The sequence below is a fragment of the Ictidomys tridecemlineatus genome, chromosome 9, assembly GCF_052094955.1.
Source record: "Ictidomys tridecemlineatus isolate mIctTri1 chromosome 9, mIctTri1.hap1, whole genome shotgun sequence".
Taxonomy (NCBI): domain Eukaryota; kingdom Metazoa; phylum Chordata; class Mammalia; order Rodentia; family Sciuridae; genus Ictidomys; species Ictidomys tridecemlineatus.
The window spans coordinates 58,360,074-58,382,737 of NC_135485.1; the positions used below are offsets into that span (position 1 = coordinate 58,360,074).

Here is a 22,664-nt window from a genome sequence, read left to right on the forward strand (position 1 = left end):
TAATACATACACACACACACAAATAGCCCAATTAATAAATGGTCAAATGAATTAAACAGATATTTCTCAAAAGAAGAAATGCAAATGGCCAAAAAAATCCATGGAATGGATTAATGGGATTAATTGCTAACATCATTAGCAATTAGCAAAATACAAGTCAAAACTATACTGAGATTTCATCTCACACTAGTCAAAATGGCAGTCATCAAGAATATCAACAATAATAAATGCTGGAGAAGATGTGGAGAAAAAGAAACAGTTTCATATTGTTGGTGGGGTTGTAAATTAGTATAACCACTATGGAAATCAGTATGGAGGTTTCTCAAAATATTAAGCATGGAACCATCATGTGACCCTAACCACTCCTTGGTATTAAAAATTAAAGTCATCATACAATAGTGATATATGCATACCCAAGTATGTGCAGCACAATTTACAATGGCCAAGTTATGCAAACAGCCCACATACCCATCAACAGATGAATGGATAAAGAAAATGAGCTCTATCTATATACACAATGGAGTTTTATTCAGTCATGAAAAAAAATTATGTCATTTGCAGGAAAATGGATGGAACTTGAGACCATTATGTTAAGTGAAATAAGCCAAAACTCAGAAGGTTAAGGGTTATGTTTTCTCTTATATGTGCAAGTTGTTGAGGAAAAATGAAAAAAAATGTGTGTGGGGGGATGATTGCATGAAAAGCAAAGGGTGATTAGTAGAATAGAAGAAAGGGACAGGGTGGCAAGGTGGCAGGGTGGCAAAGTGGAAATGGAGTAGTGGGGGGAATGACATTGGTCAAATTACATTGTTATATTGTATGCATGTATACAATATATGTAACAACAAATCCCACATTATGTACAAATATAATGCACCAATAACAACAACAACAAAATGACCAGTCCACCTTTTGCTCTGTTTCTGCTTCCTCAACAGTTTTCTGTCTATGGAACCAAACTCCTCTACTCACCTCCTTGGAACACTTAGTGCATTTTGTAGAATGATGTATTGTTGGATTCTAGAATGACAAATAAAGCCAATTAAGATAAGCTGTTATAATTTTGTCTTTCGACACACCCAATAGTCCCCTCCATATGAAGAAGGACATTTTAAAAAATTGACAAATACACTGACAGAAATTGATATTTTAAAGGGACAAGAAATAGTTCATTATGAAAAAATTATATCACTCCAATAAGATGGTAATAAAGGATATCACTTTTTTTGGGGTGGGAAGATACTGGGATTGAAGTCAGAGGCACTCAACCACTGGACATATCTTTAGCCCTATTTTGTATTTTCTTTAGAGACAGAGTCTCACTGAGTTGCTTAGCACCTCGCTTTTGCTGAGGCCAACTTTGAACTCACAATCCTCCTGCCTCAGCCTCAGGAGCCACTGGGATTACAGGCATACATCACTGCACCCAGCAAAAATATTCCTTTTGGATTCTCAGTGCAGTGAGTAGGCAAAAGAATAAACATGCTTTTCGATATAGACAAGAACAAAACTTCAAAGCAGTTCATATGGCATAATATAAATTAAATATTTGCAAAATGAATGTAAAAATTATGGATTTTAAAGACGCACATAAAAAATAATGAAGAATAGGGTTGGTCAGTTTGTATGGATACAGAGTCTTTCTTTTGAGGAATAATATCATTATCATATTGTGAATTTCTCTTACTAAAAAAAATCCCCACATACAACATTCATTTGCAAATTAAAATTTTAATAAAAGATTTGTTTTTCCCCTAGATTCATGCAGTAGTTTTAGTGTTATTTCAAATGAGACTATTTAACTGTACTTCACTGAATTAGTTCATCAAATCACAATTGGAAAGGTATAATGACTTTTTTCCCTCATTTTAAAAGATAGCAATTATAGGTTTATGATGGGTCTTTATACACTTCCTTTCACATTAGAGTAAATGTCTTATATTACCTTTATAACATTTTAAAACTATATGAGCCCATTCATAACACCTTTAGTAAATTGTGAACATGAATAAAATTAAGCAGATAATTTTTAGTTTGCTAATTGAATAACACTTTAGTTCATCCAAAGTGGTTATTAGAGACTATAACAAGTAGTTCATTTATTTTTAATTGCTAATTTAATTTCAGCTATAATGCTTATATTTAGGAAATGACTTCATAGGAGAAGGCATTAGGCCACAAGAAGAAAAATAATAACCATGTAATAATCCTTAAGATGCCATCAGGCACAGAGCTTATGATACTATAGAAGGAATAAGGCCCTTCTGTAACTAACTTTCCAATGCAATGTGTGTTAAATTGGTAATAAAAATTAATATGTGTCTTTTATTTATTTATTTATTTTAGTGGTTACAGGTATTTACTCGAAGGGCCTTGCAATGTAATGATAAGAGCAGTAAGTATGGAAGTCTGGATTGCTGGTTCTATGTTTTTCTCTGAAACCAATCAGCTCTGTGATCTGAATCTTGCAATTTAGGGTAGCATTTTTGGATTTCAGTTTCCTATCCTAGGGATCAGCTCAAGAATCTCTAATATTCTTCCCAGCTCCAAACTTCTGTGATTAATTCCATAATCTTCAGGGTTTCTCTGTAACATTGACAGGTTTTAGTAGGAGTAATGAGCCTGGGATTGTGGTCACACACAATGGCTACCCAGTTTTTCTGCTTACTTGCAGTATAACCTTGGACATGTCACATTTCTGAATTCTAGGTTATTTAACTAAAGTAGAGTTAATTAGCAGACACTATTGATGCTCTGCTTCATAGCTCCTCAGCCCACTGCATTTAGCAGGGGACAGTTACCATAGCTTGTTATCTGCCACCTCTGGGCCTATCTTGTCCTTTAATTTTTCTGGTGCAACAGGAATTTATAGAGCCCAGAACTATCCAGAAATTAATGCCTCCAGGTGAACTCATCTACCAGTGAGAGAAATCTTCCTTATCTCCTTCCCCTTACCCCCTGTAATGGAAATTGAACCTAGGGACACTGTACCACTGAGCTACATCCCCAGCCCTTTCTATTGTTTATTGAAATTTATTTATTTATTCATTTATTTTTGTGGTGCTGGGGATGGAACCTAGGGCCTCACACATGTTAAGCAAGCACTTTACCATTGAGTTACATCCCCAACCCATGTTTTTTTGTTTTGAGATAGGGTCTTGGAACTTAAAATCCTTCTGTCTTTGCCTCCTAAGTAGTTGTGATTACAGGCATATATGCCCAGATCTTCCTAATCTTTTCTTCACAGTACTGGGGATTGAACCCAGGGGCACTGAACCACAGTTATTATACACACTCATTTCCTTGCTTTGACAGCTGAGAGGGCCAGGAAGCAACCACACCCCAGTAGCAATGAGTATACTTAGTGCCCAGATTTTGTTCTAATATCATTTTCCAATTCAAGGAACCAAAGAGAAATGCCAGAGAGGGTCATATACAGGATATGCCTATGACTCAGGAGGCTGAGGCAGGAGGACTGAAAATTTGCAACCAACACATAGTGATGGGGGTTTGTCAAAGGGACACAGAAGCCAAATGAAAGAGCTCCCAGTGGCCAAAGCTGAAACAAATTTGAGCAACAAAATAAATAATGCAATATTGGATTATAACTCAAAGAATAAAATAAATATCTATGAATCTATAGTGATATAAATGGTTGAATACTTAAATAAAGGGGAAGAATGACAAATCTATCATGATACAGAAAAATATCAAATATTTTTTGTAGATACTCTACTCTCCAGGAGCATAATTCCCCATCCATTTAGGGTGAGCTGCACATAGTGACTTCCTTCCAAGGAGAATAGTATGGAAATTAGATGATATAGTGAAGAAACACAACAAATATTATCTAAGCCAGATCTTGAAAGTTAACATCAACAGTGATGAGTCATGTTGATGGTGTGTGCCCTTGGCATGATTTGATGAAAATGGCACATTACCCCTATGCTTTTCCTACCATGAACCTACAACTCACAACTTCAGTCTAATCATGAGGAAAATATCAGACAAATCCAAATTGAGGGACATAATACAAAACAATCAGTTTTCTTCAAACTGTCAAGGTTATCAAAAGCAAAGAAGATCTGAAAAACTGTCACAGTCAAGAAAAGCCTAAGAACATCTAAGAATATTAGGGACTATCCTGTATGGGATCTTGGAATGCAAAAACAAAATAAAACAAAACAAAACAAACAAAAAAATCCACTAGTTTAAAAACCAAGGAGACTGAATAAAGTATAAATTTCAGTTAGTAATAACACGTCAATACTGGTTCATCAATTTGTGTATTGAACCCAGAACCTTGTGCTATGCGGGTGCTTTGCCACTGAGCTATACCCACAGCTCTTGGTTCATTGGTTCAAACAAATGTACAATACTAATTTAAGGTGTTAACTATATAGGAATCTGACTGTGGGTTTTTCTCTGAAAGCTTATATTATTCTAAGATTTGCAGGGTGCAGTAATGCATGCCTATAATCCTAGCGACTCTAAAGGATGACAGGTGGATCACAGGGGGTTCGTGAGTCAAGGCCAGCCTCAGCAATTTAGCGAGGCCCTAAGCAACTTAGCAAGACTCTGTCTCAAAACAGAAACTTAAAAGGGCTTGAGATGCAGATCAGTGGTAAAATATCTGTGGGTTCAATCATCTGTACCAAAAGAAAAAAGAAAAAAAGATTCTAAGATGTAAATAAATTTGTACACAAAAAATATATATATAAAACTTAAATTTGGATACCATTAAACCCTGTTATTGCATAGGACCTCAGAAAGAATTGAATTCAACTGCTTTCTGACTTGGGGATTTCATCTGATTAGAAAGGATGTTGAGAAAAAAAAATCAGAGAGAGAGAAAGAAAGTGATCCAGTTTGGGATTAATCCTAAGAAAAATTGATGGCCTGTTTTTTTTTCCTAATCCTTTCTGCTAGGAACAGTTTGATTCATATTCAGATCATATCATTCTTCCAGCTCCCTTAATTATCATTATTAATATAATTTGCTCCCACTGGATCTAGAACACCATAGAACATGCCTCGTATTTTTGAACATGCAGAAACATGTTATGTTGGCTCTTCTGTTTTTCTAAGTTGATTTATTAGATGGAATACTTATTTACTGAATGTCTAACACATGCATAGCCTCGGTGTTTGTCACACTTCTGTTACTGTAACAAATATATGAGAAGATTGACTTTAAATAGAAGTTTTATTTTGATTTATAGCTGTGGAGGTTTCAATCCTCCGTTGATTGGCCCCCTTGCCTCTGAGCCTGTGTTGAGGTAGCAGCTCATGGTAGGGAGACTAGTGGGGCAAAGCTGTTCACCTTATGGCTGGAAAGCAAAAGACAGAGGAAAAGAAAGGGGCTGGGTTTCCATAGTCACCTCCAAGGGCACACCCCCAATGATCAGAAGATGTCCATGAGGCCTCGCCTTTTAAAGTTGCCACCACCTTTCAATAGCACCAAGAAAGGGACCAAGCCTTCAATACATGGAACTTTGGTGATTATCTAGCAACCTTGTGAGAAAAATGAAAATCTGTAAAATATAGCTAGTCAAAAAAATTTAAATAATAACAGTGACCTAACAATTCAAAGTCATTCCTAATAGTATACCACCACACCACACCCTTGACAGAATACCAAGTGCTTAGGCTTAAGAGTCGACTACACTGGCTTCCTATCAGCCTCTACCACTTTCCTATTAATGGTCTGATTTTTGACATATCTCATAGACCCTATGAACCTCTCATCTGTATCATGGAGAAAATAGCTATCTGTGGTGATCAGTCTCCAAGATTATCATTAGTGATTCTTGCCTCTCAGTATTCACACCTCCATGTAGTCACCCTCTGGACTGCATAGAGCTAGTGTGATATAGTAGAAATGGTTTGGTGTAATTTTCTAAGGTTAGGCCATTAAAGACCCTGGGGTTTCTACCTTGCTCTTGGCTGTCTTGGATCACTTGTTTTGGGAGAGTCACCTGCCAAGCCATAAGGACGCTTGCTTAGCCTCATGGTGAAATCAACATGGCTCAGAACTGGATCCTCCCAGTAACAACCAATGCCAATGTGCCAGGCATGGAATTAGCCACCTTGGAAGTAGATCTTCAGCCTCTGCCAAGTCTTCAAATGACTGCAGCCCCAGATGATGTCATGACTGCCACATCATAAGAGATTCTGAGCCAGAACCACCTGGGTAAGCCGGTTCTGATTTCCTGACCCCCAGAAACTATGGGATAGTTATTTTTTATATTAAGCCACTATATTTTAGGGTAACTTATTATGCAGCAATAGCTGAATAATACTCTATCCTGATATGTTGTTGTCCTTTTGCTTTCTTTGTCTGCTCCTCCACCATCAGATGATTGAGAAGGCAGGGTCTAGGGGCAATGTCATTGGGAAGGAAGAGGGATGTTGAGGCTATAGACAGAGTCATCAATTTGTACATGAATGGCATAATGGTGTTCCCCGTGGTAAGACTGATTGATGGATGCATGGATGGATGGATGGATTTGGGGGTATGGGGGATTGAACTCAGGGGTACTCAACTACTGAGCCACATCCCCAGCCCTATGTTATTTAGAGGCAGAATCTCACTGAGTTGCTTAGCACCTTGCTTTTGCTGAGGCTGGCTTTGAACTGGTGATCCTCCTGTCTCAGCCTCCCCAGCTGCAGGGATTACTGGTGTGTGCCACCACACCCAGCTATTTATTTATTTTTAATTAATTATTATTTTTTTGGTGAGTAGGAAGCATGGAATAGCTGCTAGAGTGATTGAAAGGCAATGCAAAAACCAAACCCCAGGACAGAATGAATGTATGGTGATATATTGTGATCTGACCTTTAGGGCTCTGGTCTTTATCAATTCTCTGTGGCCTAGGGGCAGAAATGATGAAACCAGCCAGCACTTGAGGAAAAGTTCACCAATGGGCAGGGCACTGGCAGGGAGGATTGATGTTCCTGGTAGCAACACATGTATAATTTCTTCTATGTGAACACTGGCTAGTGATTTATATTACAAAATTGCCAATATTTGACCACTTTGACCTACCAAAATTGTCAGTTTCATACAGTTCAACTGAAGTTAATTCTGTAAGGGTAAATCCACATCTTCCTTGTGGAGGTTGGGATGGCTGAGATCATGGATGGGAAGAAGCAGGTCTATCAAAAAAAATACATTGTGAGGGAAAAAAAATGAAAAAAAAAATCCTTAGGGTGAAGGGGGATTTCTTTTGAATGCTCTCTATTTTCCCTGTGCCTGGAACAAAGTAAACTTCTTAAAATCTGCAATTGTAGTTGTTTTTCTTTTTCTTTTTGTAGTTCTAGAAATTTTAGCTGTAAATAACAGAAACTTGACACCTAACTAAAACTGATAGGAAAATGTATTCATTCACTTATCAAAGAGAAGGGAGATAGGTTCCAAGTTAATAGTTTAGAGTTTTAACAGTAATATTGAAACCTAGATCCAATTTTTTTTTTTACTCTACTTCTTAGTGCTGTTCTGTTTATTTTCTTTTTTCGTGGAAACAGTCGGGCTTCATGCTTTCTTCTTTGTGTCCCACAGCAGAAAAGGTGATTTCCTGTGAATTTCTCTTAAGAATAAAAAAAGTATCCTAGAAGCCTTTAGCAAACTTCTCTTCTCATTTTACAGAACTGAGTTACATACCCATTGTTAGTCCAATTTCCACTGCTGTGGCCAAAATACTTTACCAGAACAACTTAAAGGAGGAAAAGTTTATTTGGGGCTCACTGTTTCAGAGTTCTCAGTCCATGGACGCCAACTTCCTTGCTCTGGGCCCGAGGTGAGCCAGCACATCATGACGGAAGGGTGTGGTAGAGGGAAGATACTCAGGACCTGACAGCGGGAAGCAGAGAGGTAGGGAAGGGACCACGGGGAAAATGAATAACGGCTCTCACAGCCCCATCATTTCACTTCTAAATATCCCTTCATTAACCCAGGAGCTTTAGGGGGATGCCTTTTATCCAAACTAGAGCGCCTGTTCTTTAACAGGTCACTATGAAGGGGATGGAATCATACTTATACTCATCAGAACCATCCCTGGAGCAAAAGGTCAATTTTCTGAATACGTCTGGGTAAAAGGCAGAGGAGTCACACAGTGTCTGTTTTGATCTACACCTGCCTGTGTGCCTTTCACAGTGCATACAATTCCCAGTTTCCTGTGTGTCCTTCCAAAGATATACATTTTACTTATCTGTTTTTAGTGCTCCACTAACATTAAAGTCTTTTTTATGATTGTTATTTTTGGTCTTTCCTTTCTTTTTGTTCTTTTAGTTTCAGTAATGTTAGTTGGGAAAAGGGGGAATATAGGGACAGCTTTTGGTCTGGAATGGAACAAGAGTATTAGAGTGGATCAGCAGACCCTCACTGCCAATATGGTGATGGCAGCAGGATGAAAGAGAATCTCAAGGGGAAGGTAAAATAATATAACAACAATAATAGCTGTGCTAAACATTTATTCATTAAGAACCAAGTTAGATTTCCTTGGTCAGCTTTCTCTTCAGAACTAAAGATTCTCCTTCAAATGCTAAACCTTATGTTTCTTAGTGTTTTGGTTTTCTTTTTTTGGGGTATTGACAATTAAACACAGGGGCACTTTTCCACTGAGCCACATCCCCAGCCCTTTTTTTTTTTTAAATTTTGAGATAGGGTCTCGTTAAGTTGCTTAAGTCCTCACCATGTTACTGAGGCTGGCCTCAAACTTGAGATCCTCCAGCTTTAGCCTCCTAAATCACTGGGATTACAGGTGTGCACCACCATGCACAGTTAGGTTTTAATTCTCTTCAGACTTGAATGAGTGAGACTCCAAAGAGCTATATTAAGATGGGAGTGCTAAGGCAGCAACACAGAATGATGAAAAGGTATGTGGATGATGGAATCTAGCAAACCTGGGCTTGAATCCAGGTTCTGTCACTTAGCATCACAAAACTAAATGGATATTCTACCACTGAGCTACATCCCCAGCCTTTTTTATTTATTTTGAGACAAGGTCTTGCTAACTTGCCCAGGCTGGCCTCGAACTTGCAATCCTCTTGCTTCAGTCTGTGGAGTCACTGGGGTTACAGGCATGTATGGACCCAGCAACATTGGGCAATTTTCTTAATGTCTCTGTGCTTCAGTATCCTCAGTGTAAAACAGGGGAGATATCAGAGGATTGTTGTAACAAATAAATATGAGTGTAAAAGTATCTTGCATTTGTGCCTAACACAGAATAAACATTCGAAAAATCTAAGCAAGTCTGATGGTATCTGATAATTTTGAAGAAAAAGATCTACTCTCAGAGTTTTTGACATAACAAAGACAAGCTAGGCATAGTGATACTTGCCTATAACCCAGGATACTCAGGAGGCTGACGCAAGAGCATTGCAAGTTTGAGGCCAGCCTGGGGGACTTAGCAAGACCCTGTCTCAAAATAAAAAATAAAAAGCAAGGGGATGTAGCTCCGTGATAGAGTGCCCCTAGGTTCAATCCCCAGTATTGGAGTGTGTGTCGGGGGGAATAAATGTATAAAACCGATTTTAAAATAAATTTATTGATGTATAATTTGTATACAAGGGTACATACTCATTTTAAGTGAACAGATAAGTGAGTTTGACAAATCAATTCACTCACAGAATCACCACCACAATCATGATACAGAGCATAGTCATCATTCCACAAGTCCCTCTGAGAGCTCACAACAATCTTCCTACCCAAGACCCAAGGCCATGCTGGTTTGCTTTCTGTAACTATGGAGTAGGGTGTTCAGAATTTCGTATGCACAGAACCATCCTGTATCTATGTTTCTATCCAGCTTCTTTCACTCAGCAAGATGTTTTGGGAATCTATCCACTTTTTGTATCCATAGCTTACTGCATCACTGAGTAGTTAGTATCTGTTTGTGTAGATATGCTACAATTTATTTGTCAATTAACCTGTTGAGATATTCTTGAGATACTTTCACTTTTTGGCTGTTATGAATAATAAATAAAACAAAACTGTGATAATTTTATGGATGTGTCTTTTGTAGAAACATCTTTATTTTTCTTACATAAAAGAAACTACTGACTTTTTTCCAAAGTGCTTGTACATTTTACATTCTCACAGATAATGCAAAAGAGTTCCACTATTCCACATCTTCCCTAACGATTGGTACTGTTAGTCTTTTAATTTTCACCATTCAGGTAGGTGTTATAATTGTGGCTTAATTTGCATTTTATCGAATACTAATGGGCTTCATTTCATGTACATGTGACTAAATATACGTATCTTTTTTCATGATGTATATGTTCACATATTTTTCCCACTAAAAAATTATTTTCCCACTAGCACAGATACATTTTCCCAGTCTGACTTACCTTTTTCATCTTTCCCTTCCATGTCTTCCATCCTTCCCTTTTTGTAGTAGTGGGAATTGAACCCAGGGCCTTGCACATGCCAGGCAAGTATTCTACCACTGGGCTACATCCCCAGTCCTCTTTAGTTTCTTTCTTTTTTTTTTTTTTTGAGAAAGAGAGAACTTTTTTTTTTTTAATATTTATTTTTCAGTATTTGGCGGACACAGCATCTTTGTCTGTATGTGGTGCTGAGGATCGAACCCAGGCCGCACGCATGCCAGGCGAGTGCGCTACCACTTGAGCCACATCCCCAGCCCCCTCTTTAGTTTCTTAATGGTGTCTTTTGAGGAGCAAAGATTTGATTTGAAGTCCAGTCATGTGGTGCTTTTGGTGTTCTAAGAAATCCTTGCTGAACCCAAAGTCATGAAAAAATTTCCTGTTTTCTTCTAGAAGTTTAATTGTTTACATTAGTTCTGATCCACACGGATTCAATTTTTGTGAATAGGTGAAATAAGGGTTGAGGTTCTTTCTTCTGTATGAATGTCCTAGAGTTATAGCATGATTTGTTGGAAAGACTATCGTTTTCAGTGGGGCTACCTTGGCACTCTTTTAAAAAAAATCAATTGACCTGGGGATGTAACTCAGTGGTAGAGCACATACTTACTTTGCCTAAGTTCCAGGGTTCAATCCCTAGTGCTAAACAAAGAAACATCAATTTATCATGTGTGTCTATATCTAGAGTCTTTATTCTTCCATTATACTATTTGATTGTACTTTGACCGATTCTGCAAAGTTTTTGAAATCAGGTAGCGTAAGTTCTCCAACTTTATTCTTTTTTTTTTTCCCCAAAATTATTTTGGCTATACTAGGTCTTTTGTGTTTTTACACAAGTTTCAGAATCAAGTTGTCAATTTCTATAAAAGATATCTTGGTAGGATTTCAACTGAAATTATATTGAATCTATAGGCCATCTTAACAATATTGGGTTTCTAATTCATGAATATGGTATATTTCTCCATTAACTTAATTTCTCTCAGCAGAGTTTGGTTGGTATTAGAGTACAGATCTTGCACACATTTTGAGAAATTTATTCCTAATTATTTTACATTTTTAATGTGCCATAATTTTATATATGGTTATTTCCCTATTACAATGACCCTTTTTATGATGCAAATATGAACTTCATTTCCTTAGTAAAGAAAATGGAGGGCTGGGGCTGAAGCTCATTGGTAGAACACTTACTTAGCATATACAAGGCACTAATTTTAATTCCCACACCGCAAAAGAAAAAAAAAAAAAGAGAGAAAAACGTTGGCTCAATATCATATGACTGATTAATCTGAACTCTGGAATATATCTTGTAGCTAGGTTTTCTCATGTTTAAAATGATAGGGACAAGGTTATTATTGCAAGTACAAGATATACACAACCTTGAACTTACCAATAGGTCTTTAATGGAAATTTATTGATATTTCCTTAGAAATAATAGGCAGTTGTATAAAAGAATGAAGAAAATGACTATGTACTGATATAAAAGATCTATAAAATATGTTGTAAAAAAAGTTACAGAGGATATACATAGTATCTTTTTCTTTTACATAAAACACAGGGTGGGAAACAAGAATCTCTATTTATCTTTGCTTGAAGTTGCCTAAGAAAACTCTGGAACGATATACAAGACACTAAAGTATTTATCTCTTTTGAGAAAAGTTGTGGGGACTGGACAGATGGTAAATAAGATAAGCGACTTCATTCTATACCATTTTATATTATTTTTTTAATCATATAAATATATACCTCTGAATCCACTGATTCCAAAACCCATTAACCATCTTTTATTTCTCCCTCCAAGTTTTAGTAAGGCATATTGATGCCACATAAGAGATTATGTATCCTAGTCTTCCTTGCAGCTAAATACCCTCACATGATGGAGATTTTGCCATTAGTATGTGAACACATGATATGATATGTCCATGTCCTTTAAAGGAAACTGATTTCCTTCTACTTCCTCTTCTTCACCTTTCCCATGGGCTATAATGTGAACATGGTGCTTTGATCAGAGTAGACAAGGTAACAACCAGAAGTTAATGGAGCAACAAAGACAGCAACAGGAACATGGGCTCCTGGATGATCTCAAGAGCATACCTGCCAGGGTTCCCTGGACTGCTCACCAAACCCTGGACTGTTTCATGAGAGAAAAATAAACATCCATCTTTTTTTGGGCCAGTGAATTTTTGGGTGTGTCTATTTAAGGGAAGTGTCTCTAATATAGTAACTTAATCTATACCCAAGCAGATATATCAATTTAAATTTTGTATAGCTCATAATACTCAATAGTGCAGGAACATGAACCCAAGCATCTTGACTCCCAGGCCCATGGTTTTCACTGAAAATGAGTAAGGAGGCAGCCTTGCAATCGCTGATTCTGTTGTCTTCCCAAAGGGTATAATGTCAAGGAACACAGCACAATCCACCAAAATTCACTGTACCAACTGAGTAATATCCACTTCTGCTGATCTAGGAAGGACTACATAAAACAATCAGAAGAAACCTGAAATATAGTGCTGATGACCTTTAAAATCTGAGGTTGGAAAGACAGTGGCAAAACAAAATGAAACTTGGAACAATCAATGAAATAGGAACATAATCCAGCAGATAATTGGTTGATGAGGTAGCAAGGAATTTATGATTGAAATAAGTTAGTTCTGCCTCACTCAAAAGGAACAAGTCTACAATAAAAAAGAGGAGATGCAGGATAACCCCCTGCACTGGAGTTATTCAGCTGGTAGAAATGATGACAGCAGCCTGGTGAATAACCAGCAGGATGAGACAACAGGTGAGAAGGTAGATGATACTGCTGTTAAGATATACGGGCATGTAGTCTTCTCTTCTAATTTTGTGGCAATAGCTAATATTCGGAGAGACTTCAACTACATAAATTTTCTAGGCTCATAAAAAGAAATCCTAATGGCCCCACAATGACTGGCCAAGGTGAGAAAGGAATTGAGAATGAGCGAAGCCAGAGCTAAGGGCAACGGACCCAGCTCCAGGGCTGACTGCCCAAGAGGAGGCCATCAGACCAAGTCTTCATACTCCAGGGAGTGTGCTGTGCACAGGACATTCCTGTTTGAGACCTGATTTTAAAAGAGCATGAATAAAAGAGTTGCACGACCCTACAAGAACTGATACTTCCTGAGAGGCTTAGATACTTTTTGCCCTTAAAAAGAAGTTTGTAAAATATGCTTTTTGGTTTTCCAATATTACTTGCCACAGACATGAACTAGGTGAACAAGAGAGGAGCAAAGGCCTGGTGCTGTTGATGTAATGCTATCAGATGACAAGGAAAAGTGAAAATTTCCTCACCTTTCATTTTCCTCTGTCAAGAGAAGGATGTTTTCATGAAAAACAGTCAAACGTGACTGAAAGACTGCTGAAGTCCAAGATGGTAAACAAGCAACCAATTGTTTTAAATGAGTTAAACTTTCTAGGCCTAAATTAATTATCCATGAAAGACTGCATAAGTGATTGTAGAACCAATATTATTAGTCAGCTTTGGGAAGAGAAAAATAATGTCAAAGTCAGTCAAAGGACTGAAGAGGGCAACTACTGCCTGAATTTTCAAAGAGAATAAAAAGTAGTAGGAGTGGAGTGTGAGAATTATTGGCAAATTTAACAATATCTAGCAAATTTCTACAATGAATTTTTTTAATATTTATTTTTAAATTGTAGCTGGACACAATACCTTTTTATTTTAGTTATTTATTTTTCTGTGGTGCTGAGGATTTAACCCAGGGCTTCACACATGCTAGAAGAGCACTCTACAGCTGAGCCACAACCCCAGCCCAACAATGGAATTTTTTTTACAATGTAACTTTTTTTTTTTTTTAGATGTTGACGGACCTTTATTTTATTCATTTATTTATATGCAGTGCTGAGAATCGAACCCAGTGCCTCACACATGCTAGGCAAGTGCTCTATCACTGAGTCACAATCCCAACCCTTTTTATTTTTAAAATTTGAGACAAAGGTCTCCTTAAGTTGCCCAGGCTGGCCTTGAACTTGCATCCTCCTGCCTTAGTCTCCCAAGCTGAGCCTCTGGGATTTCAGGCATGTACTGCCATGCCCAGCTATTTTTAGTGTTGTGTGTGTGTATTCCTCAGGATTTCCAGATATAAATTCACATTATCTTCAAAAGAGATAGTTTCAGTTTTTCTTCTTCAACAGTTTAGATGTTTTAAAAAATATTTTTACATATTATTTAAGCAGAAGAAATATAGTTAGTTATATTCAACCAAACTGAAAGTGGCAATACCTTCTAACTTGTTCCCTGTTTCTTATTGTATCCCTTTCCAGTTCATCATTTTCACTATAGTCACAGTAATCTCTTATTAGATAAGGTTTTTATTTTTGCAGTACTGGGGATTGAACCCAGAGCCTGATGCATGATAGGAAAACACTCTATCACTGAGCTACATGGTTTTTAATTTTTTATTGTAAACCCACAGAAACAACCCTTAGATAACTTAAAAAAATAATCATAAAAAGTACACTATGGAGCCAGGTGTAGTGGCACAACCTATAATCTCAGTGGTTTGGAAGGCTGATTCAGGAGCACCACAATTTCAAGGTCAGCCTCAGAAACTTAGTGAAGCCCTAAGCAACTTAGTAAGAGCCTGTCTCAGAATTAAAGAATTAAAAAATGGCTAGGGATATGGCTCAGTATTTAAGTGCCTGGGTTCAATCCCTAGTACCCCCCACCCCCAACAAAAGGATCCACAAAAAAAAAAAGAAAAAAAAAAGAAAAAAAATTATGGAAAAAAACATTATGGAAAAATTATTGAAAAATCTCTCCAAAGAAATTGGGGCTCTAATAAAAAGGGAAATCAATCCTACATTACTAACAATATCAAATATTCACTATATATATTTCATAAAATGAAAATTTGATGTATTTGTATGCTTAAAGACTCTGTATCTTCACTGTTCATGGGATCAAATACTATTTTTTTGGTACCAGGGATTAAACCCAGGGGTACTTAACTACTGTGCCACATTCCCAGCCCTTTAAAAAATATTTTATTTAGGGACAGGGTCTCACTAAGTTTCTTAGGTCCTCACTAAATTGCTGAGGCTAGCTTTGAACTGTGATCCTTCTTCTTTTTCTTCTTTTTTTTTTTTTTACTATTTAAGTTCTTGATTTAATTGAAGAGGGGGGAAAAAAACATACAAATACAGTACAACCTTCTAAATGGAACAAATGGCAAAAAAAATGGTACATCTATGGATCTGAGAGCCAGAGACAATAGTCACTTAAGAAGAATCGGTGCCATTCATTTTGGACCCATGTCTCATTCATTCAAATTAAAAATGAGAAATTTCTCCAAAGGAAACTCAAAGTAATGTTGCAGGAGCTGGAGGAAAGAACACCAGGCACGAGAGATGGAAGGTGATTGTTCTGGTAATGGTAACAGCTAACCTTCTGAACTTTGATCCTTCTGCCTTAGCCTCCCAAGCCACTGATTATAGGCGTGGGCCACCATGCCAAACGCAAGTACAAAAATCCTTATCATGGCAATAAAGGTTGTCCATAGCCTTAGTTCCCAGTCATCTCCATTCAAATGTAACTCAACCTTTATTGAATATGTGAATATTTGTTGAATTTTCAACATGTACTGAATATTGGCCATGTGCTAGAAGTCAAAAGACAAATTAGCACTCTTGCCTTGAGAAATTCTACCACATGTCAAAAGCAGAGGTGACCATGAGACCTGTTTTTGTCTACTGTCCTAGTGTGATTACTAATAACACCAAATCCCATTTTCAATCTTAAAAGTTTTTAAGTTTGGACAATAAGTTATACATCATTTTAATAATACCATCACCATGTTTTCTCAGCAAACGTTGTGAAGTTAATGAAGGACTATATCTGGTAAGGTCCCTGGAGAAATGGGATGGCACATTCCTACTGGAAAATTTGGGCAGAGTTCAACAAAAAGACTATTTGCAAAGGTGGTAAAATGTAATGAAACCAGGAGCTACTCCAGGTCATTGTGGGGAAGTAAGTGACCTTTAGTTAACAAGTGGAGCTAGCCTGCAGAGGTGCCATGGTAAGAGCGCCTGCAGAAATAAATACTCAAACCTTCCTCTCTTGTTCTGCTGTTGCTTGCCATTGCCTGAACTCAACTGGAAGGTAAAAGGAATGAAAGCCCTTTGAGTTCAGGCTCCTAGAGGCAGAGAGCAGGACAGAGAATGGTGACATCCTCCATCAGAACTCACTACCCTAATTTACAATGGAAAAAACGGGGGTGGGGATGAAGCAAGGCCAACTAGACTGATATTACAAAGCTAAGAGTTACTAATGTATTTGAAGTGCCCCGTTCATGCTATTACTCTTGTTCCTCTAAGGTTCCTAAACTCTAGCAATGCCAGAAGTTTTACCCTTCCTATAGCGTCCTCACCCAGAATCTTTGCTCATTCTATTCCCACGCCTGGAATTTCCTCTTTGCTTTCTCTCCTGGTTAAGTCTTTTCTATTCTGACAAGCAGGGTTGAGTTAGTAGCTCCTTTACTGTACTTTAAAATTCCATTACTCATTTTTTTTTTTTAAATAATGCTGGGGAGCAAATCCAGAACCTTGCAAAAACTAGGCAAGCATTCTACCAACTGAACTACATCCCTACTCATTATTCATATATCTTTATTAGGATTTGGCATATTTATCTGAGTTATTTAAATATCTATCTCCTGGCACACTGTGTGCTGCTTAAGAGAGAGGCATCCTCGTTTTAAAAATTCTTAGTCTTTAGCATAGTTGCTAGGCATATAGTTGAAAAGATAAACTAATCTCTAGCAACTCTATTAGGGAAAACTATTTTTAAACAGATTTTAAATATGAGAACACTAATGCACTAAAAGATTAATGAACTTACCCAAGGTCACTCAGCTATGAAGCAGTAAAGTCAGGATTTTGAATCTAGGTAGTCTTGGTTGTAGAATAATATTAAAATAATTTCAAAATGAGAGCTGACATATTGAAATTGTGTCCATAGGTTGAAAGTGTTATTATTATTATTTGCAGTGATGGGGATTGACATATTGTATTTAAAATATATTTTAAGTTACAGATGGACACAATATCTTTATTTTATTTATTTTTATATGGTGCTGAGGATTAAATCTAGCACCTCACTTGTGCGAGGCAAGTGCTCCACTACTGAGCCACAACCCCAGCACTTCCCATATTGTACTTTTATTAAATATATTTATGCTTACAGCTGTATCCTCCCTCCACCACCACCCCCCCAAAAAAACCAAAATGGAGGAGAGAAGCAATAAGGCATTGTTCCTAGTCAGTGAAAGGATTCACTGAACTATCAGTGATTTTGTCCTAAATGGGTTTCCTTAAATATCAATTGAGATGTTAGAATATGTGACTTTTAGTTTTTTTTAATTAGAATGAACTTAGCTACCCACCAAGGTAGGGAGTTCAAGTTCTTATAATCTAATCAGTTTACAAGTAAGTATTCACAAACTAAATGAAAAATAAAGAAAATCTGCAGTCTGGTCTGGTTAGTATAATACAAAGTGGAGAATTTCTTTATAATTGCCCTTATATCCATTGGTTCTATGTGGAGTTCTCTTTCACAAGGCACACCTGAGCCTCCTTGTCCACTGGCAGTGCACAGTCTGAGTCTTTCTGAGAGAAAGAACAAAATGTCCATATATCAGAGCTGCAGACGAAAGTATTTTCCCCCCTCCCTCTGCATTGCAGCCATCCACGTGTAATCTTAATTCAACACTTATTGAGTGCCTAATGTTTGTTTGGCATAAAATAGTGGTACCTATCTTCAAAAGATTTGAAGTCTCTGGCATAGACATTGATCAAAGGTTGGAATTCTTTTGAGCATGGGTCTAGATATCAGGTTCCATGTCAGTGCCCTTCACTTTTCTTTCACCACTGTTCTCTCTTCTCTGGCTGTTCCACCGCTGTCCTGCCAGTGGAATTATATTGCTCCTGGCCTATCATAGAAACTCAAGTATCTGCTCCATCAAAGCTGAACCGGTGCAGGAAGACCACTCCTCTTTACCCAAAAGCTGTGGAAATCATTTGAACCCTGATGGAGGAGCAAACTCAAGGTCCCCAGAAAGTTTGGTGCTTTCAAGTCTCCGGTCAGACACAGAGGCGCCCCGTCCAAACAGGCGGGTTGCCTATTACCTAATTCAATAGGCCAGGTTTTCCCTGAGGGCACAATCCCCTGGGATGATCACCTTTCTTCAAAGCCTCACCACACTTCCCCAATGCTTTAATCCAACTGGTTCCCGCCCCTGTCCAGTAGCTATCTTCAGTTATCTTGTGGGTCTCCTTCTCTGGACTGCGAGAATCTGCTGCATTTGACACATCTCACTGCCCAGCCTGTGCTGGTGCCACACAACCCTGCAAGCCCCGGGACCCTCCAACGCCCCATTCCGCCTGCCTCACAGACGCACAGTACCGTTCCAACATCTGCTGGAAAAATCCTTCCCCACAGCGGGGGGAGTTTCTCAGTCTCACGTCGCATCCTCTGGGTCACCCGCCTGGTGCCTACACCGAGATCTGGAGCTGCAGCCCCGGGGCGCACGCCTCCAAGTGGTCGGGTGTGTCTCCACCGACCTAATAAAGTCAGCGGAGCCCCCACGTGCGGCTTCCAGTTACACCCGTGGGAGGCCTCGGTTTCTGTGCTCTGGAGCAGCCGACAGATGCCTCGATTCTCCAGCGGGGGCGTTTTTCTCTTCTTGCAGGCGGTGGTTGGGTCGTCTACAGCAACAACTACTGTAGCCGCTTCCTCTCTAGTGGGGTCCCCTATCTGGCACGCTGTAGTGACAACTCCCAGTTGTCCTTTAGTCTCTCCCTTTTAAAGGGAAGACTTCAAATTTTACCCCGGTAGGGGCCCTCCCAACCCCAACTTGGTCGCCCACCGTTCTCCTTGGTTGCCACAACCCATTCCAAACCTGTTACTCCAGGTAGGGCGTGCTCGTCCAGGGTTAACTTTCCACCAGACGCTGTCCCTGTGACCTGTCTTCCCCTAGTCTCCCTTCCCCCTCTCTGCAGCCGCCCTAGCTGCCCTCTTCTTAAAAGCGCGTGGCGGGACCCGGGGCTGGGACCTCTGTGCCCAGGCTTTTACTTGGATTCCAGCACGTAATGGAGCGGGGGGGGGTGGCATTCAGGACACAGGCTAGGGGTGGCTTAGTGACAAGCGAGAGGGTCGCTCACTGGCGCACCAGTAAATTCAGGCAAGGCCAGCCTTGCGGCCAAAGCCCGTAGACCCGGACTCGGAGCCCGCCCATCACCCTTCCTCCCACCGCCTCGGCGGGGGCAGGCAGGATCACACCCCTTCCTGGGGAAGCAAATGGTCCCTTCCAGGCGGGTGGCCATGTTGCTCTAATAAAGCGGGAGGGGCGGCGGCGTGGGGGGAGCAGATGCCGCTGGCTGCGAGCGGGAGCCGAGTGCAAGCAGAGCGCAGCCGCGAGGGAGGCGCGGGGGAGGCGAGCCGGAGCCCAGGCGCTAGCAGCAGCATTGAGTGTCGGTCCAGAGCACCCAACCGGAGCCGCAGCCGCAGCCGCGATGGCCGTGGCGGTGGGGAGACAGTCTGTGAGTGCTGGGGCCTCGTTTCCTTCGCGCGCTGCTCCTCCAGCGCAGGGTGGTCTCGGATTTGGGGCGGATGCGGGTGGGGACTACCGGGGCTGTGGACCGTGGCGGCTCTGGCTGTGGGTGTGTGCATGAATTTGGGCGCGCGTCTGGGGCTGTGGGGAGGTTTCGGAGCGGTGAGACTCAGCTCCTACCTGATGCAACAGTGTATCTCCTCGTCGCGCCCCTATTCCAGAGATATGGAAGAAAAAGGACCCTCTCGGCGTTCCCTTTAAAAGGGTTCTTTCGGCCGCGGCGTTTCTCAGCTCTCTCCCTCTCCTCGCGCACACCGAGTCCCTCGTGACAGTCGAGAAAGGCGCCGGGGGTTTCCTCTCGGCTCCCCCGCGCCCAGGGGCGATCAGGGCATGGGAATTGTGAACCGAAGCGCTGTGTCACACGGTGGTAGAAGCGGGTCAAAGGGGTGGGATTTCCGTGGTGGCTTCTCCCAAGCATTATGAGATCCCGGACACCCTCAGGCACCCACCCTGGTGACCCGGCCCTGCCCAGGATGTGGACAAAGCCCTAGATGTGCACACAAAGTTTTCAAAAGGCTCCCTTGTTGGGGTGGGTGGAAGTACTTAAAGGCTCTGCGGCTGGAAGGCCGGGGGCGGTGGGCCGGAGGTGGAGACCCTGGGAAGAGGAGACCCTTGGAAGAGGAAGGGAAGGCGGGTGCGCGGAGAATCGAGTGCCCCACTGGCCGAGGGAGGGAGAGGGGATGCTCCTGCCTCGAGTTTGTGGGTCAGAGGTCCAGACCCAGGCTGCGCCTCTTAGAGTGCAAGAGGCGGTTTGTAACTCGCTTTGTAACTCGGGACCCAGCCCGAGGGGTGTGGGACTTGGAGGATGCGATCAATGGCTACTTTACATCCCCCGCGTGAAAGCGAGAGGGAGAGGCGGTAGCGGCCTTTCCTTTTTATTGAAAGGAGCCGAGCCGGATGGAAAAGGCGGAGTCCTCTTTCTTTCTCTTTTTCTTTTTTCAAAGACCACTTTTGCCTCCTGGGTTTTGAGGGCGCCTCGGGCGAGGTCCTTCCTGATCTCCCTACCTCCTCTTTCTTTTCTCCTCTTTCCCGTCTCACAACTGTGCAGCTGCAGGTGGTGACTTGAGAGATTTCATAGGTATAGACAAAATCTCAGGGAGATATTGGGAGCTCAGAAACCGAGAAATGCAAGGCCATGCCTTCAAACTCAAGGCTCTTCCCCTGGATTCCTCCTCCCTGAGGCAACGCTTGCCTTTTGCACCCCGAGCCTGGGCCCAGGAGGAAGTTCAAGGAGTTTCCCCTCTGTGAGTTCTACCTAGGGGTATCAAAATGCCCAGGGTTTTTTCAAAGATTTTTTTCTCACGGTCAGAGAATTTGCAGTGGTCACACCAAAGCGCAACTGTGGGTCTTTTAGGGCTTTTAAACTCTACTATTTAATGATACATTCTTAAGAATTCTGGCTTCCTCTTGCACACAAACTGTGGCCTTGCTAATTAGTGGTCATAGTTGTCACTAAGGGAGTTTGCATAGTTTCTCTGTATTTTTCTCTGTATTTCTCTGTATTTTTCTAGTGAGGAAATTGAAGTTTATAGGTTTATCTGGGTAACCCCCCCCCTTATTATGAGGGCACAGATTCAGAGAATTAAAATAACAATATCTGCTTTGGTACCCCCCCCCCCTTATTATTAGGGCACAGATTCAGAGAATTAAAATAACAATATCTGCTTTGGCAAGCCTCTTGGAATGCAAATATTCTGTGTAGGGGGTGTCTTTTTCAGTAACACCTATTGCTGGTGCATTCTTGAGGGCTGGGGGAAGTAGAAGAAATAATTTGCTGCACATTTTTCTATAAATTAGTTAGTTCATATATGTCAGTTAAATAGGAACAATATGTGGATTTAAGATTTAGTTGTGTGGCCTTAATCATATCCAACACCAGGTCTGCCCACCATATGTGAGCTGGAGCCCCATGGATTCTTGTGTAAGAACTCTCATTCAGATAATAGAGGAGATTTTAAAAAGATACAGAGGAAATTACTGCTTTCTGCACATTTCCTGTTGTCACTGGAATTAAGATTAAATTACTTAAAATTTAAAAATGGAAGACTTTTTTTCCCCCTGACTTGTATGAGTAATCAGGAATTGACTATAAGTTTGGAAAGTCTCTTAATACGTTACAGAAAATGTGTGATTTCATTTCCAAGGAATTGTTGAACTGATTGACTTTTTTCATTGAGTTATTCTTTTAAATGGGGTCTCTATAGTTGTGTCTAAGAACAACTCATTGAATGCAGAAGATTCTCTAAACCCAGTTCCAAGCAAACTGCACTGCATCTTTAATGCTAGAATTCTCTGCCTTTCCAATCCCCTTATCTATTCTATGTTTTGAATCAAAGAAAGGAAACATTTTTGAGGGAAAAGGGTCACTTCAAGGTTGATTTATATGGGAATGGATTTGCATAGTTGCTCCTTTAGAATTAATTATGTTTTTTAAAAAGTTGTTTGCAAAATCACAAGTTATCTCCTTTTCCTACAAACTGCATCTCCCATCCAGATTAAAGAAAATTTCAATTGGAATAATTGGTCTTCAGTTTTAGACATGTTAGTGTGATATCAAGGTAAATACATTTTCATGGGGAGAAATGTTTATATGTCAAATGTAGTATTTTCTGTTTTATGAAGTAGCTATATTCG

The 22,664-nt window shown here is 40.1% G+C and overlaps 1 protein-coding gene and 1 long non-coding RNA gene across 14 annotated transcripts in view; one reads left to right on the forward strand and one right to left on the reverse strand.

Moving 5' to 3' along the window:
- Septin11 (septin 11) overlaps window positions 1-22,664 on the forward strand; it is a 143,588-nt gene that overhangs the window by 25,310 nt on the left and 95,614 nt on the right. Inside the window, exon 1 of one of the 13 annotated variants that reach the window (XM_040292271.2) lies at window positions 19,793-19,959. The exons of the other annotated variants lie outside the window; for them this stretch is intronic. Coding sequence (XP_040148205.1) covers window positions 19,933-19,959 — 27 coding nt within the window. The 5' untranslated portion in view covers window positions 19,793-19,932. Of the gene's footprint in view, window positions 1-19,792; window positions 19,960-22,664 lie in introns of those variants that run through there. 13 annotated transcript variants of the gene reach the window in all.
- Window positions 9,530-19,783, reverse strand: LOC120892334 (uncharacterized). The gene is made up of 2 exons (XR_005736960.2): window positions 18,824-19,783; window positions 9,530-18,027 (listed from the first exon to the last, which is right to left on the reverse strand). It is a non-coding gene; the product is annotated as an uncharacterized LOC120892334 (long non-coding RNA).